Source organism: Olea europaea, chromosome 19 (assembly GCF_002742605.1).
Source record: "Olea europaea var. sylvestris chromosome 19, O_europaea_v1, whole genome shotgun sequence".
Lineage (NCBI taxonomy): Eukaryota > Viridiplantae > Streptophyta > Magnoliopsida > Lamiales > Oleaceae > Olea > Olea europaea.
The window spans coordinates 11,171,817-11,194,163 of NC_036255.1; the positions used below are offsets into that span (position 1 = coordinate 11,171,817).

The 22,347-nt window shown below is 33.7% G+C and overlaps 2 protein-coding genes across 3 annotated transcripts; one reads left to right on the forward strand and one right to left on the reverse strand.

Moving 5' to 3' along the window:
- Nucleotides 1-6: 6 nt before the first annotated feature.
- Nucleotides 7-4,554, reverse strand: LOC111368828 (hydroxymethylglutaryl-CoA synthase). The gene is made up of 9 exons (XM_022990296.1): nt 4,223-4,554; nt 3,689-3,795; nt 2,789-2,921; nt 1,618-1,761; nt 1,054-1,212; nt 824-897; nt 654-729; nt 483-538; nt 7-111 (listed from the first exon to the last, which is right to left on the reverse strand). Exons 1-9 carry the CDS (start codon nt 4,292-4,294, stop codon nt 9-11), a joined length of 924 nt encoding a protein of 307 aa, XP_022846064.1. The 5' UTR covers nt 4,295-4,554; the 3' UTR covers nt 7-8.
- Nucleotides 4,555-11,560: 7,006 nt separating this feature from the next.
- LOC111368437 lies at nt 11,561-13,832 on the forward strand. Of its 2 annotated transcripts, XR_002697984.1 has the most exons (3): nt 11,561-12,091; nt 12,175-12,515; nt 13,037-13,832. XR_002697984.1 is itself a non-coding variant. In XM_022989660.1 (2 exons), the coding sequence occupies exons 1-2, from the start codon at nt 12,244-12,246 to the stop codon at nt 13,074-13,076; spliced, it is 312 nt and encodes a 103-aa protein (XP_022845428.1). In that variant the 5' UTR covers nt 11,561-12,243; the 3' UTR covers nt 13,077-13,832. The 2 variants fall into 2 exon arrangements, 1 of the variants encoding a protein (XP_022845428.1); XM_022989660.1 differs by having other exon boundaries at nt 11,561-12,515.
- The last annotated feature ends 8,515 nt before the right edge of the window (nt 13,833-22,347 follow it).

A 22,347-nucleotide genomic window follows, 5' to 3' on the forward strand; every position in this document is an offset into this window, starting at 1 on the left:
CGCCCATTTTAAGGGATTAATACCTTCTCAAGATCACGACTATCATAGCTTTCATTGATAGTTAAAGATGAGAATGGGGCCAGTTTTTCTTTAGCAGCCTCATCAATGGAGCTTCAAAAATATAAAATAAACGATTACTCACGGAAGCCTATTACGTGCATGGTTGGTATGCAAAGACATGACTGGACAATATAAAGAACAGGATTTTGAGGTTGTTTTACTTCTTCAATGCTTGCTTGGATACAGTTAAATTTGCTGAAATCATAATGTGATAGAAATGAGCGGTGGATAAGTAGGTACTAATTGTTGCTTGTTGGTCCTATAGCTAGAATTAATGTTTAACTTTGACAATTATATTATAAGGAAATTATGATGTTTCCCAAACATGCACTTAATATTGTCAAGTGCTATTGAATCCTTTATGTCAAAAAACATACCATAAAAAAGTACTAGGGCTTCTCTAAGATAAAGAGAATATCTACCTGGCATTTCTCGAAAAATCATTGAACAACAGACGAGCAAAGCTCTTTTGTACAAGCTGCATTTGAAGTAAGATGTTAGCATATATTAATTTCAGTCGATCAATTATTTTAAGCAGAGAAACAACTACGAAATGACTTCATCTCACATCGTAACGCGCCCCCACTAATTACCTTGTTATAAGGAGAATGAAATACAAAGTAGTCAGCATCAGATACTGAAAACTGCTTGCCCTCCAATTTTTCATACCTATTACATACAAAATGTTTAGAAACCTGGAAACATCAACGACCCCGAAGGATTAAATACAGAGAGACAAAACAGTGTTTCAGCAGGAGTTTACTTGGTACAGAAGCTTTTGTAACAAGAATCGAGGGCCATGAGATAACAAGTCTGAGAAAGCTTGCCATCAACAACCTAAAAAACAGTTCCAATTGTATGAGACCCAAAAAGAATTGGAATACAATGAAGAAAATTCATTGTAGTATACAATATCCAAAAGACCAATCACAAGTTATTTACATGTGAAGCATGATAATAGACAAAAGTAAAGAGGGTTAAACAGAGGATTACTGGATATTCACTAGCAAGATTTGGCTTGTAGAAATCGTAGACATGAGCCATATGACTTGCTCTGAGCTTGCTTTCAAATACAATAGGAGCATTAGGCCCTATTAGCATGGCAATAGCAGCAGCTCCTCCAGTAGGCCTAGCAGGTCCATCTGCGTAGACCTGTTAAAAGAATCTTGCTGGTAAGGGAATCAACATACACACAATTGACACATAGGCCATATTTGCTATGCAACACTAGACGAGATTATACAATATTATGAAAAATACTTTAGCTTCTTTTGTGATAATACTGTTCGGTGTTGTCCAATTCACCGTTGCAACAAAATTTACTAGTACATTCTACAAAAAAATAAAAAATAAAAAAAATTTCCACCCAGCAGAGAAGAAGTGGCCTTCAATAGTAACCTCAATCAATAATTAAAAACAATCAAAAAAAAGGAAGCAAGGTATAGAGGATCAGCACGGTTATGTAAAACACAATTCCAGATTTTCCAGAGAGAATAATGTTTGCCAAGTAATTGATCAAGGAATGATAAAGAAATATGATGATGATGATGGTCATACCGCACTATCTGTGCAGACAACCAGTCCATAGCGTCCATCCCACGAATTACTTTCTACCCAGTTGACACAGTTGAATAATGCTGCAGTTCCCCCGTAGCATGCGTTTGTTGAGTCAACACCTTCTATGTCAGTATTTCCATGTTTCTGGTTGTTTAACATTGAGAAAGAACAGAATAAATTTTTACGACAAATCAAACATGAAACATCAGCCAAGAAAGATGGTGATATTAGAAAAATGCTGCAGATATCTGTGTCCACACGTATATGCCGCACTAAGAATGTTTGGGTAAGCTTAAATTATACTTATATAAGTAAATAAGTGAGTTCTAAGATAAATAATTTTTGTTGGTCAAAAATAGAAATAAGATAAGCTAAGAGTTACGTTTAAAATAAGTAACTTATTCCTACTTAAATGTTAAACATGTTTGGAAACTATAATAGACATAATTTTGATTATCCTAATAATAGTTAATTGAATAAAATGAATCTAACAATGCCTAACAAAATATATGCCACCTAACCATGACCATGATAAAGATTTTCCAAACTTGATTTCTTTCACAATATATTTTAATATGATTCCAGTCATTACATTAGATCATCTTTAAAACAATCTTGTCCTCTAGGTTCGAAATCTGAAATGTAAATTATAATTTTCTTTTTATCTTTATTTTTTTATGACCATGAGTGTTTGGGCCAGCTTAAATGTACTTCGACTAATCTCATGGGATCCTGAAATTTACAGTCGGGTACTTATTTCAGTGGTCCTGAGGAGATCGAACTGGTGAAATGTAAATAATAATTATCGGGTGATCTCCTTAAAACAATCTTTTACCATGTTTAAAGCTGAGTCAAACATGCTCAGTTGCTAACCAAGAACCTCTTTTGTCATTGTGACTGAAACAAAGCACGCTGTGAATGGTTTTATATTGAACTCAGAAACCAAAGTGATGCATACACACTCTGCTTAAGTTGGCTCTATCAAATTTCCCATAAATTAAGCCTTTGCTAAAACATGATTGGTGAGATTGTGCTTCTAAAAGCAATTCCTAGAGTAAAACACACTTTGAGACTCATTATTTCGAACATCCATACTAAATGATTCGTGGTTGACCACAAAACAGTGTACAACAGAAACTCTGCACCTGTTTCAAAAAGCCAGATCAAATACCTCAAAGATTGGCATCAAGAATGTCTTGATGGATTTGCTCTTGTCTAGCACAGTCTCACTTCCAACTTCCAGACGACCAATCTGTTTTGGGTCAATCCCATACTTCTCAAGAAGGGACGTGACAGCTGTCATACTGAAAATCAAATAGTTAACCAATGCTAGGATACATATTAAAAAAATTGGTCTAATGATCAAAATAGTACATTATTCAAAAGACAGCAACAAAATTTTAAAACGGCAGAATTTTGCGTTCAAGGAGCTCATGAAACATGCCAGTCTGTTTCTGAAAACAAAACCCCATATCATATGAAACGCATAACATTTCTTTATGCCTCTCCGTTTCAAAATCTTCATTTGGAAGGACATTTCAGCAAATAGAAAACTATCTGTAAAAACTGAAAAGCAGCCCATATTCATGCAATGGTATGTAAAACGAAGGTCATGTATACGGAGCATGTATACTTAGTAAATTACGATATAAGACTGGTAGAATATTCACCAAAAGAATAAAATTACCAATGGGCTCTTTTCAGAAGAAGAAAAATCCATTTTTTTTTTAACAGCACTGTAAATTTCAGGCGGTAAACTCAAAATTTAACAATTTTGTGATTTAAGTGGTTAAATTCAGATTGTGATAAAGCCAAAAGACTCCTAAAATCACTTCAGGTACTGCAAACATGTCACATATCAGACTTCACCCCAAAGAACGGGAGATTTTGTAACATTTCAAATTTGCTATCATGGACTTCTAATAAGTAGTTTAATAGTTGGAACATTGTATCATTCGAGCAAGACTAAAAATTACCAAACACAATAAATGAAAGCAAAAACTAGTCTACGATTAAAATTAGATGCAAAATTTCGATCAAAAGTTATAATCATCTCATTTCGACTGAGTACCTCATTGAAATGACATCTTCAACTTCATCACAAAATGCCATGCAATCTTGTCCAAGACCAATAGTGTATTTCCCTTTGCTTGCTCCATCATGAGCCTCCAACACTTCCTGTAGCACATATAGATTTTTAATTTTAAAAAATGAAATAATTATACCCATTTAAAGTACAAATGCAACAGTAATAACTAATAACTGTACCATATAAAAAAAACATGTTTTCAAATAAAACAGCTATCCATATTACCAATAATAAATAATTAAAAGGCACCAAAATCTTTTCCCCCTTCCAAAAATAATCAATAATTGAAAAGAGAAAGAAATTCTATTAAATGAAGCTGAAAAATGAAATCTTGAAATTAAAGACGCACAAGATCTTGAAAAAATACGTACACAGGTTGATCAAATTTTCATAAATCAAAATATTAAATACAAAATTTGCCGCAAGACACAGAAAAAAAAGTCAAGAAGAGAGACTATACCTGGGTACATTCAAACATTTATATCAGTGTTTTCGATGCGTAAAACAAGATTTTACCTGCTGGATGCAAGTGGGAGGGAAGTAAATTTCCATGGCTAGAATTCCAACATTTTTTGGCTGTGAATTCATTTCGCCTTTCTTAACCTCAGCAAAAACAAAAAGGGTTCGTAGGAACAAAAACAAACGAGTAGATCGAAAATAAAAACTTGTAAAAAGGAATAAAAGAATATATATATATATATTTTTTTTTGGGGGTCACGGGGGAGGGGAGTGTTGTGTGATTTTAAACTAGTTAATAAAGCTACAGCGAGAAAAGAGGGGAGCGGAATGCAGGAAATTCGCAGAGGGGAAGAAAAAGCATGCCAAAGAATGCTGGTGTTGGTGAAGGGATGTCATGTGTTATTTATAGGAAGCGATGCAAGATTTGAGATTCCATTGCAGCCTCCAAAGGAGATGGTCAAGATATTCAAACACGCACCACCACCCCCCTCGCCCACCAAACACCAAAAATAAAACAAAATAAATAAAAAAATCCTTTTACTCTTCGACAAGAATATTATTAATTTTAACCCCTATTTGTTTCTCATTCTTTTCTCATTAAAATAAAAAATATGATTGTTATTCATCACATCATATCACTATATTTGAATTTCTATCTTTTATATGGAGTCCGTAACGACTATATTTTTCATTCTCATTTTCACATAAATGGAAAACAAATAGGGCATTAATTTTAATTTTTTCAACTTAGTAGACTGTTGATTAGATACATTTCTTAATCAATAAATGACTTGCTGGTGTGGAACTGCCACGTGAAAACGATTCGTGAATAAATTACTAGTGAAAAATAATGAAAATGAGTTATTCTATACCTACACAAGTGTTACTTTAATTTCACAAGTGATTGTTATCTATCAAATCATGTTCAAGCCATCAACTAAACATATTTAATGAATATTTTAAGCTATTTATATAAATGAAGAAGTTAAAGAAAACATAACTGTTGATTTTCATTTTTTCTTTTGGCAAAATTAATGAGGTCTTTGCACTATATATATATGAATTTTACCTTTATTTGTCTACCTAATTCATTAGGAACTTAGCCTCCGTTTGTTTTCCATTTTTTTTCATTAAAATGAAAAATATGATCGTTCTCCATCACATCAAGCCATCAAATTTGAATTTCTATCTTTTTGTGGGACCCATAACGACTATATTTTCATTTTCATTTTTTCATTAATGTGTACCAAACGGACTCTTTGTACTGGTGTGGGCCCTTGATAGTATAGTTTAAAAAGTCAAATTAGGATGAGAGTATTAGCCCCCGTATGAATCTCATTAAATTATATTTCATTACATTTTATTATTATTTTTTTTTAACCACACAATATTCCATAAAATAATATCACACGTAAATAGAAATTTTTTCAGCCACTAATTTTTCAAAAAAAGAAACACTATTCCACATATTTTCATTTCCAAAAAAATACGGGTCAAACGGGATTTAAATCGAGCTCCAATTTGACTTCAAAAATTTCAACTATTTCAAGCCAACCTAATTAACGGTATGTAGCTTCAGTTTGTTCTGTTAAAAAATGAATTTTTAATAAATTTTGATAAAATTGACTAAATATTTATTTAAAATTTTGAAAAAAAGTTAGGTGTTTCATACATCATGCATCATTCTTTTCTATAATAACCAGCATTTAGTATAGCTAGTCAGAGTCGCTTGTTAAACCTATCATTTAATGATTTGTCGAGGAAAGAAAAAGAAAGAAAATAAAATAAGATTTTGGAATGGGTTTTACAATCATTTATTTCAAAATACTGACATAAGTGAATAAAAGGGTAAAACAAAATATATTATATGAAAGAAGTTTTCAAAATTTTGCATAATGCAAAAGCTAGATTACCATTAAGTGAAAAGGAAGAAATAGAAAGAGATAGAATAGAAACGACGTCTATTATGTGAATGACGTCGAAGAGCTATTAAATGGACGGAATTTGAGATATGGTTGAATATAATGAAAAATGTTTGATTAAAATTGATTGTTCAATTTGACTAAATTTTTTAACTAAATCGGTAAATAATTATTAATCCTATATATACATCAAAATTTTGTCATTAACAGAAGTTTAGATTTTGTATTATCCCAACTAATAATTATTAATCCTATTTAATTTTAGTATATATTTGAGAATTTATGGTAGATGGTAGGTATAATTTTTTACCTTTTTTTGCAGGTTAATAAATTTGAGACTACATTCTTATTTTTGAGATTGTCCATCTTTTTTTTTTTAAAGAATTTCATTCATGTAATATTTGACCATAAAAGTGAGAATTTTTTTAGTTAAACTCAATTTAAATACATTAATATCTGTTTGTTTAGGTTTTCTATTGATAAATATTTTGAATCTGTGTTAATTTTAGCTTATTGAAATATTTAGCCCCTATTTGGTTCTCATTTTTTTCTCATTAAAATGAAAAATATGACCGTTTTTCATCACATCAAGCTACTAAATTTGAATTTCTATCTCTTGTGTGGAGTCCGTAACGACAATATTTTTCATTCTCATTCTTTCAAAAATGAGAAACAAACGAGGACTTAATCAATTAGTATATCATTTTCAATTTTGACTACTTGAAGATTCGTACCGAGTCATCCCTCGTTAGAACGTCTTTCATATTTGGGATTACATTCTTATTTTTGTAATTTTCCCCTTTTTGTGAACTACATTTATTTGATGTTTTACCATAAAAATGAGAAGATTTTAGTCAAATTCAATTGAAATATGTTATTATATGTTTACTGAGGTATCTCTTTGGATCTATGTCTACTTTTGGCTCGCAGAAATATTTAGCTGATTAGTTCGTTATTTGTCATTTTTGAGTAATTTAGAAATTCGTAATGAATTATTGCTCGTCCTACTTTGGACTACATTATTATATCTGTCATTTCCTCCTTTTTTGAATTTCGATAATGTAATATCTTACCATAAAAGGTCAGAATTTTTTTAGTAGAACACAATTTAAATACGCTATCATCTCTTTGTCGAGGTTTCGTATTCGAAAATCTCTGGATCGATATTTATTTTTTTAACTAAAATATTTAGACGATATTTATTGTGCCGTTTTTCATTTCCGAATACTTGATGATTTTTAACGAGTAATCCCCCGTAAAAATCTATTCCATACAATGCTATGCTTTCCGAATATTCTACTGAACGGATAGTTCTTATCAGCAATAAAACTTGTAATTATAGTGCTTGTTTGGTAGAGATTTTGATAATTGATTTTCTGATCGTTAAAAAGTGGGTCCTATTTGTGACAGAAATTTTGAAAAATGATGATTAAAATAGTGAAATAACAATAAAAAAAATGATTTTAATTGGCTTTGAAATTGTATCATATTCATAATTTGGAGTGGAACTCTACCAAACTCCAAACCCTTGTTTCCATTGTTGAGAAGTTCAAAGAGATTCTCATGCATGTACCTGTTGATGGCGACGATTTTATTCTGATTTCAAATTTGTATGGGAAAACTATTTATTATTATTTTATTTTTTTATAGTTTGTACTTTTATATGCATGTGTATCAGATTTATTTATTTTAATCATACGGTTAAGTTGTGCACGATACTCCCTTGTAATAGACGCTTGGAAACATTTTTTAAATATTTTTTCTTTTAATTTTTCTAGTAAAAATAATTATCGAAAATTCAATAAACAAGCCATCTCTTTCTCTCTCTCTCCCTTCTCTCTTTTACCTATTTTTTCAAAAGTTTGTGTTGACTTTGGGTTGAAGGTGTTGAGGTCTGAGAGTATTGCAAGTTCTTATGTCCATCGGACGGCATATGTTGTCCGCTTGACGATCTCACCATAATAGGTCAATGCACAATTTATTTAATTATTATTATTATTATTTATTCATTTTTTTTCAAAAGTAAAATTTTAGATATTTTGTCACTCTATAGTTGTATATTTGACACTCTTAGGTAGGTAGGTAGGTTAGACGAGACATTATTATATAGAATTATTCAGTATCATTCTGAGATGTTTGATACGCTAAATTAAATAAAATTAGGCATAACAATTCATAACATTTATCTCATGTATCTCTTCCTTATTCTTATTTTTCTAGCCTATTTCAATTTACCAAACATTTTTAGCAACTAAGTTTTTTATCCAATGAGCATAGTGAGAGCAACAAATTTCTAGCCTGCAAGAACTTGTTGATGGATAGATGTTTTACATGACGAATCTTTTATCATAAGTGTTAAGTAGAAGTAAAGTGATACGATAATAAATTAGGATTTACAATGATGCTATAGAGATAGTCTTAAAAACAGGTTGGACACGTGTCGAAGTATGATTAGACACTTTGAAAAATAAAAATAAAAAGCTAACCAATTTTTGTCAAATCTGTCTGTCCTCTGATTCCCTGTTTTTTCGCCTATCTGACTGGCTTAATTTTAGGATTTAATATTGCAACTTTTTCCGTATTTTATATATGTCCTCGAGAGTACATTCAAATTTTTGAATCACTTGACATGCGTGAATCTCAATTGAACTCATCGAAAATTTAGTTAGTTGATACACTGCTGAGTTATGGGGCCTTGGCATTAGTTTGCCTTAATTCTACGACTACGACGTCGTGTTGATATGACCTTCAGCTTCAATGCCCTACTAATCAATAGCCGTTTATTTTGTTATTATTAAAAAAACTTATGCCTCGGTCCTTATTCTTTATGAGATATAGAACTTAGATTCCTAGTTAATTTTCGACACTCATTGATCCATAACCTGTCATGAAATGACACATACGTTCCTATTTGGGGCACTTTTGAAGGGCATTTTGGTCTTCTATCTCTCATATCTCTCGAAGTCGTAAAAAGTAAAAAGATAATTATATTTTACGTCACAATTTATTTTTGTTGCACTTAACATCTTCAATGTTTACTCATTATATCACTCACGTTCCTAATTTTCTTCTTGTCAAATTCTTACTTCAACTTCTCATTAATCAACATATCTTGTTCTTGACAATGGTTCTGTCAAAATTTCTATTTCTATGCTTTGAAATGAGAAAAAAAATATTTTGTTGCACTGATTTATTGCATTTCTAAAAATAAGATTGGTAAATAAGTCGTTTTACGCCCTGTCAACAAAGCTTTTGGATGGAACCCATATATAGTTGAATAATGGTTGTTGAAAGCACCATAGTCATTGAGATTTTCAACCTCCAAACAACATATTGGAAAAGAAAAATAAAATGGTCCCATTGATATGAATTGTTGAACTAAAAAATTCAGCTAAATAGACAATGCATAAATTGAATGTGACAAAAAGTTCAAGTCATCTACTTTTCAGTTCACATTAATAAATGTGTACTACATTAGATGATACCACTAAATGCGAAATATTACATAGATATTTCGACAAGACTTAGTATCACTAAAAGATGAGTTTTATAGCAACTTGTAGTAATTCTTTATAGTGTTTTAGATTTAATAAGAAAATAGAATTATAGTGACCGATTGATTGATTACATGTTATAAAACCAACTTTTATGTTGTTTCGTGCCTCTCGGGATTTCAATTGCAACAATTATGCAGACAAAAGTTGGCTCGTTTTAAACAAGTTCAATTCTTGTCACTAAATTCCACACAAGGAGATTTCTACTTGTAAGCACGTGACATAAATTTTTTGTCAAAAATACACTAATATTGAAAAATGCAACTAGGCCAGACTCGAGGAATATTGTCGATTCCACCACAATATGAAGGATTTTGTTGTTTTTCCAGGGCCGACGCGCCCCTGGTAGTGCCAGGGGGCCAGTTGCCCTGGTAATGTAGTAGGGTTCCAACTTGAATGCTAGGGGCGGAGCCCATATAATTTTCTAAGATGATAAAAAAAATAAAAATTGTGGCATTTTTTTTCCTTATGTATCAGTGTTCTGTCCTCCTAGCTCGGCCGCTAGTGAATGCAATACTTTGAGTTGGTCCGGTGGACATGAGTAGGGTGCACCATCATCCACTGCAGCCCTGTGAGTGACTAGAACTCGGCCAACATCATTTATTAGAGACAAAGCCGATCCTAAGATTTTGGGTGCTTTGTACAAAATTTTAAAATGATGCCCCCTCCAAGTAACTTAAACATATATCTAAAAAAAAAAAAATTAATAATATTACTTCATTGCATAAAAATAAATAAATAAATATATATATATATATAAAACAAGAAAAACATAAATAAGCTTAAAAGCATCTCTCGAACTTCATCAAAATTCATATGACATCAACAAAGAACCATCTAAGCCACTATCATCTTCCTAAAATTCCATATGAGCTAACCTTGAAAAAAAAAAAATCAAGTCAAGTGGAAAGCTTGAAATGCTACAAATTATGTAAAATATTTCTTCTCGTATTTTTAAAAGCAAACTCACTAATTAAACTTTCGTAATCAATATTTTCTAGAATGTCTTGCTCAATAAATATCGAACCTAATTAATTCAATCGTTCTTATAACATGGTTGATCGCAAATAAGATTTTAATAACTTTAATTAATTTGAAACACTTCTTTCAGCAGATGCAACGGTAACATGAATTAAGTCAATCTTGATTCTTCAAAAATATGTGTATCACCAATCAACCAACTTTTTCCTTTTCCCTCACATTATTTAAAGTAGGAATACTATTTAAGAATATTTATTCAAGGAAATTATAATTAGTTAGTCACATTATTTAAGGTAGGAATACTATTTTAGAATATTATATTCAAGGAAATTATAATTAGTTAGTCACATTATTCTTAATTTTAATATCTTATACATAATAATAAAAATTTTATATTTTAAATATTCAATTATGACCAAAAAAAATTTTGGTGCCTCTACAATTTTGAGGCCCCATGCGGTCGTTCAACTCGCGCACCCTCAAAACCGTCTCTGATTAGAGGTGAATGGGATTAGGTCAAGAAGATCAACTCATCCCAACAAGCATCCACTTTATGGATTTACTGGAGAACGTAAGGTCTTTGAAGACACCATTGTGTTGCTTTGTAAGAGATATACCTCGGGTTTTCACTATTTTGCTATAATTCTACAAGTGCACGAGATAATTTATCAAGTATCAAATTTTTGAAAGGTGAAACTAAAAATCCAACTAAATTAATTCTAGAAATTAGGCTAACTATATTCACATGGATATTTCGAGGATACTAGCGTTAGAGACACTATTTCACCGTAGTTAATCGTATTTAAGTGTGTGTTTGTTTCCCATTTTGTGTAAAATAAAATGAGAAATTCGAACATTATCCAGACAAAGTCCTCTATCACTGCAAAGCCATTTATTGTAGTTAATACCCATGTTTCCCCAAATGCCCCCACCACCAACCCATAGATCTCCCAAATCTCCAGCATCTCTTCCATTGAACCAAGACCTCCACACCACCAAGTACCACAGTAGCCCACTTCGCATACTCACCGTCGACGACTTCTTGCGTATGAGACAAAGCAAATCGCCATTTTGTACACAGTGCCCAACCTCCTGCCTTTCAGATTGGCAGATTATTACCAGGGAGCTCTTAAATACGGGAAGGGCACACCTCCAATAGCGTTTAAGCACGACGCAGGCACCGTAGGTGATAATCTCGGACTTCTAAACAATTTCCATCGCCACGCAATAGTAATCGACGACCTTGACAGTCCAATTTTGTTCACAGATGAGAATAAACCTTCTGGGAGTCATCGTTGGAAGAAGGGTACACAGCTGTTTGGCCAACTAAATTCGGTACATCTCATTATTTTGCCCATCAAATTCCGGCTGTCAAGAACGAGAATAGGTTTTCTCGAATTTCAACCGCATCTAAACGTGCCTCGTGAGAACACCATGTTCCGCTTTCTATGGAGCCCTTAAACATACAGGTTTGGACATAGCCTCTACATTTCCGTTCTTTACTCTCCTATTCGAGCTTCATACTTTGTAATTCTGGGTCTTGCTTTCCCAGCCAGGTGATGTTCCCCTAGTGAGTTCTTCCAAGGCCACCACAGTTGGCCAACAGTTGGGGTAAAACAAAATGCTCGATGGAATCAAGCGGAAAGGCAGACCTTTATTGCAGCCTGCGAGACTGCCATTGCCGAACACAAAACATGGCTGGGAAATGTGGTGGCGCTATTCAACTCGGTGTTCGGACATAGTTGGACTAAACAAAAACTCCGCAACCATTGGGATGCATTGCGTCGAGAGCATAGAAGTCTGTCGGAGCTGCTTAATAGCAGCGGGGTTGCATACGATGATTCGATTGGTAGAATTGTTGCCTCCGAGGAGTGGTGGTCACAAAAATTTAAGGTAACGACTTTGTCCTCCAATGGTGCATACGGTAAATCTATAATTCAATTATCAGAATTCCATTGCTAAGATTTCCATTTTGAGGTGACAATTAACAATGTTTTCACATGTCTGACCGGCCTCATTAATCTGAAATGGCATACTGCTTTTACTTCTTGGGGGTAGGAAGATATGGTTTACATAGTATCGACTAACGTTTTGAAAAAATGAATCCCTTGTGCACATTTTCATAATTGCTCACTCACGACATAGACAAATGAGGAATGCATTTTTTTTAGCCCACATGTTACTGAACTGTGTTTTACATAAGCAGAAGCCACTTCGTAGTGCACTTGTTGTACTGCCTTTTGTTCCTGCCTCCGCACATAACTCACTGAACTGTATTTTGTTGTCGTGCATGGGAGGGCATTGGGGGCAAACTGTTGGTGCAATTTATGAATGGGATATTGGAGTACAGTTTCTATGTCCCGTTCACACCTCGTGCGATGTTGATTTAACTATTTTTCCTGATTTTGTCGTAGGAGAACAAGGAGTACAAGAACTTCAAGGATCGAGACGTGAGCGACATTTACATTCAATATCGTTTGCTATTCGAGGACAGTTACAACAGCGAAAAGTACGTAGTTACCCCCAACAAAGCTGTGCAGAACTGGATTCGAATGTTTTGAGGACAGTGCTCTTGAAGACCACAGAGATGCAATCCCTATCGAGGGTGAGGGCAGCAGTTCAAATGACGAGGGCGATGGGAACGGTAGCAAAAGCATGAGCATGTCGAGGCCCAAAAGTGGCGATAAAATGAAGTCGTCAACGTTGAAGCAGCATAGGAAGAAAAAAGCATGTTTTGGCTCGTGAACTGTCCTTCTTGGTCGATCGGGCGAACAGTGCCACTGAGGTTGTAACGGCAAAGATTAATAGCATCATTGATCCGACGGACAATGCTAGAGCTGCATGAGTAGAGGAATTGCTTTCGACCGGTCGGCTACAAAGGCGGACGCCAATGTACTTCTACGCTTGCACTCTCCTAGCACAAATAAGATTTCGAGACATGCTCAGTGTCATGCAAGATGCCGATGAGAAGTTCGAATGGATCGAGTGGCAGTTCAGCGAACGTAATAGATCACTGCATTAGCTTGTTTCGGTATGCGTTGGCTTGACTGTATGTTGCCCTTTGTATGCTTCATGAGTTCGTGTTGTAATATTTGAATTGTGTTGTTTTTTTCCTTGATTGCCAGTATGCGTGACATACTCTAGGTTTGCATGCCGCCTAGTGTTGGAAACGTTTATTTTGTGCTACTGTGTTTGTTTTTAATAACATGTTTTTCCATCTGCCTACTTTCCCACTTTCTTAGATATTTTATGTACTTTGTAAGATTCTTTCCTCTGTACATGTCATGCTTGTACCTCGACAATGAATCTATCCCTGGCAATAACATACTACCACTCGTATCAGTCATAAATGCAATAATGGCCCATTTCCTCACACCTCTACATATATGTTATTCCACAAGTAGAAGAGCATAATGAGTATAAGCAAGGGTGTTCTACGTAGCTTTACTACAATATTTTCTGAACATAGTAGTCTGCGAATGGATGTGATGGATTTTAATTGCTTCCTATTCTAGCACTCCGAGGTGGAGGAAGAAATCAGCGAGGAGAAAATTTACAAGGGCCTTGTCGCGGATGTCAACGCGTGCTGGAGTATTGCAGAGTATCTTACACTGACGCCCGTAAATACTACAATAGACAGCGACGACGAATTCGCAGATTTTCGTTCGCAAGGAATGGACACATATTTATGATTGAGGCATTAAAAGGGAACGGACGTATGTGTCACCAAGAATTCCGAATGTACCCGCCAATGTTGTGGCATTACGCTCATATTCTCCGTGACGAGTATAGCTTATGCAGCAACCCCAACAAGTGGATATCTACGAGCAGGTAGGAATGTTCCTTTGCATCTTGGTGCATGGTAAGGGATGCCGCCAGATGACAACATTATTCAATCATTCGTTACAAATAGTATGTCACTATTTCAAGCAGGTGCTCCGTGCTATCATCGCATTAGCGCAATGTATGATCCGTCCGGCTGACAACTACAATGAAGGTGTGGAGCCCTACAGGCCTGACCCAAATAAGCATCCACTATTTCAAGACTGCATCGGTGCTATTGACGGGACGCACGTGAAGGCCGTGCTACCACATCACGAATGTGTGAACTTCATTGGAAGGAAAGGAGTACCGACGCAGAATGTCTTAGCTGCAAGCGATTTCAATTTATGTTTCACCTTTGTGCGCGCTGGCACAACAGGATGTATGCACGATGCTCACATACTAGCTCGTGCAATTCATAGTCCCGAAATACATTTTCCACAACCAGCCCCAGGTAAATATTATTTGGTGGACTCAGGTTTCGCACATCGGCCAGGGTATATGGCCCTTTATAAAGGCTCAGATATTTTGTATCACTTCCAATAGTTCGCTGATGATGGTACGGGACGACGCAGAAGGTTTCGAAATGTGCGTGAGAGATTTAACTTCAAGCACTCGTCATGCAGGAATGTCATAGAACATACATTTGGTGTGTGGAAACAGAGGTGGAAAATCCTCGACTGTATGCCTAGCTACCCATTCCGAACACAAGTGGTAGTGGTTGTAGTGATGATGGGTATTCATAACTTACTACGCCGTTCGGGGATTATAGATGAGGCGTTCTTGCTGGCGGACACAGATGAGGATGCGCTCGCGGAGGTGGAGCTGCCCAATGTGAATGACGAAATGCATGGCGAAATGAATGTCGTCGAAATGCAGTGAAATGAGTGGGACAGACTGCGTGATTACATGGCACAGCAACCATAACGGTGATTCGTCGTGAGTGTCGATTTTTATCGAAAATTTATCATTGTCATGTACCCACATTTCATATCCATTCCAATTTGGGTGGACGTTGTCACATTAACCTGAATAGAAACACAGAATTATGAATTAATTTACACAGAATTATGAATTACTTTACAGCACCAGAAGGATGGACAGAAACAAATATTGTATTATTGTTGTTTAAACTGTTGTTGTATTTCTTACACTTTAACTTTGTATTTTTTCATTTTTATTCTAAAAGATAATGTTTACAATTGCAAATGAAATGTAGTGCCCAATTAAAGAGAACGACAATATATGAACTCTTCTTTATAGAGTTAGTCGCACCCCTAATTAATTAGGCAAATTATGCTTATCTCGTATTTGGTAAGGTGGGTTAAATAGTATCGAAGCATATGAAAATGGAAAAGAATTTTTTTATTTTTTTTCATTTTTGCCTATTATTTTATTCAATAGAATCTAATACAATGAACCTAACTTATAGTACTCTTTAATCTTTATACATGCATTGCAAAATTACAGCTCCTTTTGTTTTTTCTTGTTTCCTCTTCATTTTTTTAGATAAATAAAAATAATTGTCTTAACATATTTGGTGGTATGTGACTATAATTAAATATATTAATATGTCGCCTATGGAACGTCTTCTATAATTGATGATAATTTGATGTATATGAATATTTTAAGATTCACCAATTTCAAAATTTGAACACTGCATTATCTATCTAAAATAGCTACACAGTTTCAGAACGTCATTTTCACTGTCTAGGATGAAGAAAGTACTCATTCTAACAAAGATCAACCGTAATCTTTCATCTGTATAGTGACATCCTGTCCGCTGAAACTGTTTCTATCGGATGCCCTAAAACAAAGCATTCTATATATTTGAGTACAAACATTATGCAATTTGGCATGTACAAAAAATACTTGTACGTTAGTGTAATGTGCCATAAACGAGAACTTAATAACGGTAATAAATAACAAGAGTTGAAATGCTCACTCATTGTTTGCACATGGTAGATAAGGTATAATCTCCTGCTTCATTCGTTCCTTGATATGTTTATTTATGTCTCGTCTAGTGGAAAGGGGTGGACACTGTAATAATCCTTGAACTATAGTGTATGTTGCGTTTGTGTGTGCTTTGATTGCATCTGGTGTATGCATATTATTGCTGCAGTCGTATATCTGAAATTTTCAATCAGGAATATTGACCATGAAAAGAAAATATTCATTCTCTGGATATGAGCTTGGAATTAATAAATACTTGCACCCCATCCACGAACGACTATCTACAGGCAATCTACTATTGACATAGTTTTGTAGGCGCGTTCCATCCATTTCACCTCTCTGGTTTTCCATTCGAAAGTTCATTTGCCACCTCATGTGACGAGAGCACTCCTCTTCGAATTGGAAGTCCAAAATTGCATATTGTTTATTGATAAGTGTACAACCTTCATTCATACGCCATCTCAATAACTTCAACTCCAGCTCAATATGCTAATAAAATAAACACATGTAACATATATCAGACATATTAACTTCGAAATCAAATTGAGTGTGGTTGCTAAAATTTCGTACTGCAATATTCAAATCTTTCGTTCGATTTAGTAGCGTTCTCAGTATGTCCCTTCCGTAGACATTCTCACTACCGTCGTCCAAGTATGCACTGTAGATACAATTGACATTAGTATCAAATAAATCAACACAGAATTTCTGACGTTGCCGTAATAATGTTTAGCATTCGAACTAGTAAAAATGAGTAAAATTTGTTACCCTGATTCATCTGTTGCTATGAAATCTCTAATTGTCCTGTACTTTTTCATGTTGTAGTCTTCTAAGGGACGACTAGTCGATAATGAAGACTGTGTGCACGTCTCCTATTCATGATCAGTAGGATTTAGACTTGTATGGGGAGAGACATCTTGCTGCAAGGAATCTATAATGACTTCCATGTTCGATTCCCAGTTAGACAATCTGTTTTTCATATTCACAGTATGTTCATCAATGTATAATCTCACGGAAGATAAACTAGAATCTACATAACACCGCATTTGCTCTTATTGCTTTTGAAATAATTCTTCTTGTCTTTGCAGAACTGCCTGATAATGGGCTTCTTGTGTTTGCGATTCGTGGACCATATGACTCTGAAACAAACCAGATAGAGAATTATTTATGTACGAATGTAAACCATGTTGAATGAAATCTTGCAACGATTTGGTCTTTCTCCGAACAGCAGCTTTTGGTTGTTAAGGATCGCGTGGTTTAGGGCTCTTGATTCTTCAACAAAGTCTGCCTTCAAGTTACCACATAGATCGGCCACATTTGATATTGTATGCTGCCTGTACATACCAAACATTTCTTCCAAACGGTCTTCAGTTACATATCTTGAGGTACCAGAAGTAGAACTAGACCCAGCTCCAATTGAAGTTCTCGGTGTACCACCACTTGTCTCTTGCTGCGCACGGATGTAATCCGGTAATGGTTGTGCTACATTATCCAATTCTCCGTTGACAATGGCATCTAGTATACTATGTTCATTTTCAGCTGATAGTGACAAATTTGAGTACCACGGTGTTTCTAATTCTTCTTCGGTAGGTTGCAGTACTGCAAGGACTTCGATCTGTAATCATCGTAAACAAGTTCATCTCAGCAAATTTTTCAATGTCAAGCTTTACCAATTTAATGCGAACGTCATTGTACGTTGGAATTAAAAAGTCATACATCTTCCGTATCCAGAAATTCTTTAACAATCGCTTCCTTCAATATTGTATTAGGCATCCACTTGTACATTCGTGGAATCTGTGCCGTTTTGTACTTACGGCGTCCAAACTTTTGCACGATCTGTGGACATGCTTCATATATCCAATACTGCAATAGAATTACAAATAAATGTCGATGTATATAATATATTTTTTTACGAAGAAATTCTACGGAATACAGGAAGACTTAGAATATGAACAGCATACCTGAAATGCAAGTAGAAAGACCTGTACTACATACTTACATTCTGTTTGTCGGTTCTGTTGCACCCTTACCACTTGTTCCAATTGCGGCTCTTTCAACGAATTTAACAGAACGAAATATAAGGTACGGCCTCATGGATACGTAAGGAACGTATTAAGATGTTTAACCTTGCCCAACATTCTATAATCAATTTGTCTTGAAGTCGGTTTCAACACACACTCCATCAACATAACTAGTCCCAACTTAAATTTATCTTCCTCGTCTTCGCACATATGGAAAGCTTCAAAAAGTATTCTATTGCTAATTTTTTGACCCCATGGAAGTATTGATCTCTAAGACAATCGTTACTGTACTCAATTTCAATGGATAGTTCATGACAAGGTAGTCCAGTAATTAGGCAAAATTCTTGCATGTCGAACCTGGCAACATAGTCATCTAACCATATCCAAAGTTCATTATTTTTGTCACAATGTACAATTCGCATTATAAATTCGTGTACAAACTTACTACTAAATTTTTCTTGTTATCCTCTGAACATAACTCCATAAACAAATTCACAAAAATTACTACACAGTAATGAACATTGTTGATTGGCATCTATGAATTCTACAAAATCATTAATGTATTCGCGATTTGGATACTGAACGATGGTAGCAGAAAACCACTTATCTGGAGAGAGAATGTATTCTAAAGACATCTGCGTAAATTACACAATAATGAATATTTTCAAACGAATATATTATTTTGTTTACGGAAACCCAATAAAGAAAATGAACGTAAAAAAAGTGTATAATTGATCATAAATTATATTGTTTGAAAAATCTATTTTTGTTTACAAAATCATATTCTAAAACTTGAGAACAATAAAACTAAAAAAAGAAAAAAAATGAACAACATTTCTCACGGAGACACTCTCCGTGACACAAATGGAGTGTTCTGTGTGTGTCATGGAGACGGTCTCTGTGACACACACTAAGTAGCACAAATGTTGAATAGAAATTTTGATGTGCTTACATTTTTCAATCTAATGGGCACCTTTTTGGAGTAAATGTGTGAGAAGCTTTCCAAGTAATTATGTTGCCGAATGAATGTTGCCAATGAGATTGTAGTGACAAAGTGTGGAGAGTGAATGGACGTCAAATGTGTGGATGAGAGAGTGAATGTGAGGATAATGAGTGATTGTGAGAAGGACCCTCTACTTAAAAGTGTGCATGCATGTGACAGTTCCTTGCAAATTGTGTAGAGAGGATTGGATGTGAATAACAAATTTGTTGTGTTATGAATAATTGGGTTCATGTGTTCTGCCTTAGGTGTGGAATAATAGCCAAATTGGAGAAAAATGTCTCCGGCCCCACATGATTGAAGGAGTTGGGGAATATGGCAGCATTTGACAATTCAAAGGCTGATTGATTCTTCACATGATGGTAAAATAGAACAAGGGCAATGTTGGCATTTTGTGGTATTTCAAATTCAATTCAGAATACAAGCCAACAACATGGCCCACTTTGATTTGACCGGAAAATGCATTTTTTGCAACCAAAATGGGAAACAAACACAATTTTTCTTCCTAATTCTAATAATGCACATTCATGTCAAGAGTCGAAGCACTTTAACTTATTTGACAAATTTTCTCAAAACTACTTTTTATATATGAATTCATTATATCTTTATGTGATGCACGTGGTATAAAAATGCATTAAAAATGATGGAAATTCACCAAAAAAAACCATAAAAATCAAAGTATATTCTGATAAATGCATTTATCCAGACTTCTCTTCTTATATAATTATATATAAATTGAGCGATTATCTACTTAATTCACGTAAATTATAGAAAAAATTCCAACTTGAATACAATAGATGTGAAAATGTTATTTGGTGGTTAATTGGAGTTGATTCGTAGCAACTGGAGATTAAACGGATTGCAAGTGATCAATTAGAAGTATCAATGAACATTCGGCAAAAATTCATAAGTTTGGAGAGTAAATTCGGCATTAAAAACTTGCATCGGGTCAATTGTTAATGCTTTGTGGATGAAAATGACTTAGTTTTAAAAATTAGAATATGAAGAATTAAAGTTACATTAGAAAAGAAGTTCAATTGAAAAAGGTAAATGTTTATTTTTTCTTCTCAAACTCTTCGTAAAAATCAAGTTGAACAAGTATAAATACAAGTCGAGGATAGTAGGGTTTTGTCTAAATCTTGTTCAACTTAAATCTTGAATTAAATTTTGTTCAACTTCAATCTTGCCTAAATCTTATACTATAAATGCATGATTTAGTCCAACAATTGAAATGAGGATGTAGGGTTTCATTATACACATATATTCAAGTTAAGGCTTTGAGATTTATTGTGCAAATACTATACAAGCCAAAGAGGCCTCTTGCAACAAAAAAGTCATATAATCACTAAAAAAGAGAGCCCAAAAGGAGGGAAAAAATCAAGAAAGTAATGAAGAAGCTAGAGTTTCAAGGTTTATATAGGAATGTAGAATTTTGATGTAAAATCTTCATTTTTTTCGATTTTACTTCAAACTTGGTAATGTACTTTATTTTTTTGTATTTTTCTTCTCCCACGATGTGTAATTAACTAATTAGTTAGAATAAGGTAGCGTTTGATTGCTTCACTTTTTTCAACTTTTGGTTGTTTGATTGTCCAAAATTTTTGATGGAATTGAAATTCTCACTTTCTTGACACGTCAGCATTTTCCATGAAATCATGGAATTGGAATTCTCGATTACTGTAACGATTTTTTAATATATATATATATATATATTTTGCAATGGAAATAAATTCTAAGAATTATAAAAAAATATTTTCCTTTTATTGACAATTTCCATGTAAAACAAAGTCAAACGAACAACAAAAGATAGATGATTTTCTTGATTTTTTTTATTTTTTTTGTTGGTAATGGAAACGAATTTAATACCTAATACCAGTAGATTTTATCTCTTTAATTGACAATTTTTATATAAAACAAAGTCAAACGAACTTCAAAAAAACACTTTTATTTTAACATTTTTCACGTGAAAAATTGATTCAAACAAACACAATAATTTACAATTTACAGGAAAATAATTATTAAGCAATTCAATTCCCTAGAATTCATTTTCAATTCAATTCAATTCTATCTTTGCAATTAAAAGGACCCTAAATTGTTGTAATCTAGTCTTGAACCTTAATTTTAATTAAAAAGTTTTAAATCTATATTGTGAATTATTTTTCTTCAAGATGTGCATTTTGTTTAGACTACGTAGTAAAAATTGATAATTAATAGAAAAGTGTAGAGATACTAGTCTAATTAGTGTGTTCGCTATTTGGATTCTTTGAGCTTTAACACATTTAATTAAGGTTTATCCGAATTTATATAGAGATATAGATTTGACTTAGTTAATTAGAATTAATTTGAAGTTGAGAAAGGCAAATTGAATGCATTGTAAGAATTCGATCGTATAGTTTAATTAGTGCATTCGCTATATGGATTCTTAGAGCTTTAACGCATGTATTTAAGGTTTATCCGATTTCATATAAAAATATAGAATTGACATAGTTAATTAGAATTAATTTGAACTTGAGAGACATAAATTAAATACGTAATAAAAATTCGACTGGGTACACATAATTAGTCCTTATAAAAATTGGTAATTGAGATTAAGATGATAGTTATGGTGAACTCATGAATCTTAACACTTAAATTATTGTATAAGAAAAAAATTGACTTTTATTGTTTTAGTATATTTAAAATAAAAAATTGCAAAAAGAAAATAATTAATCCAATTTGTTTTCAATCAAATTGAAGTTATGAATAATTTAACCAACGGTCAGATAGTAGTTCTAGTAGGAATGATAACCCGAACTCTTAAATCCACTAATTACTTGTTACAATTTATACACTAGCAAAATAAAAAATCAAAACAGTATCTCAATCACAAGCTCACACTTGCAAAATTTCCATGCAAGTTCTCATTGTGTTTCTACTTCGTTTCTCTTCTCCC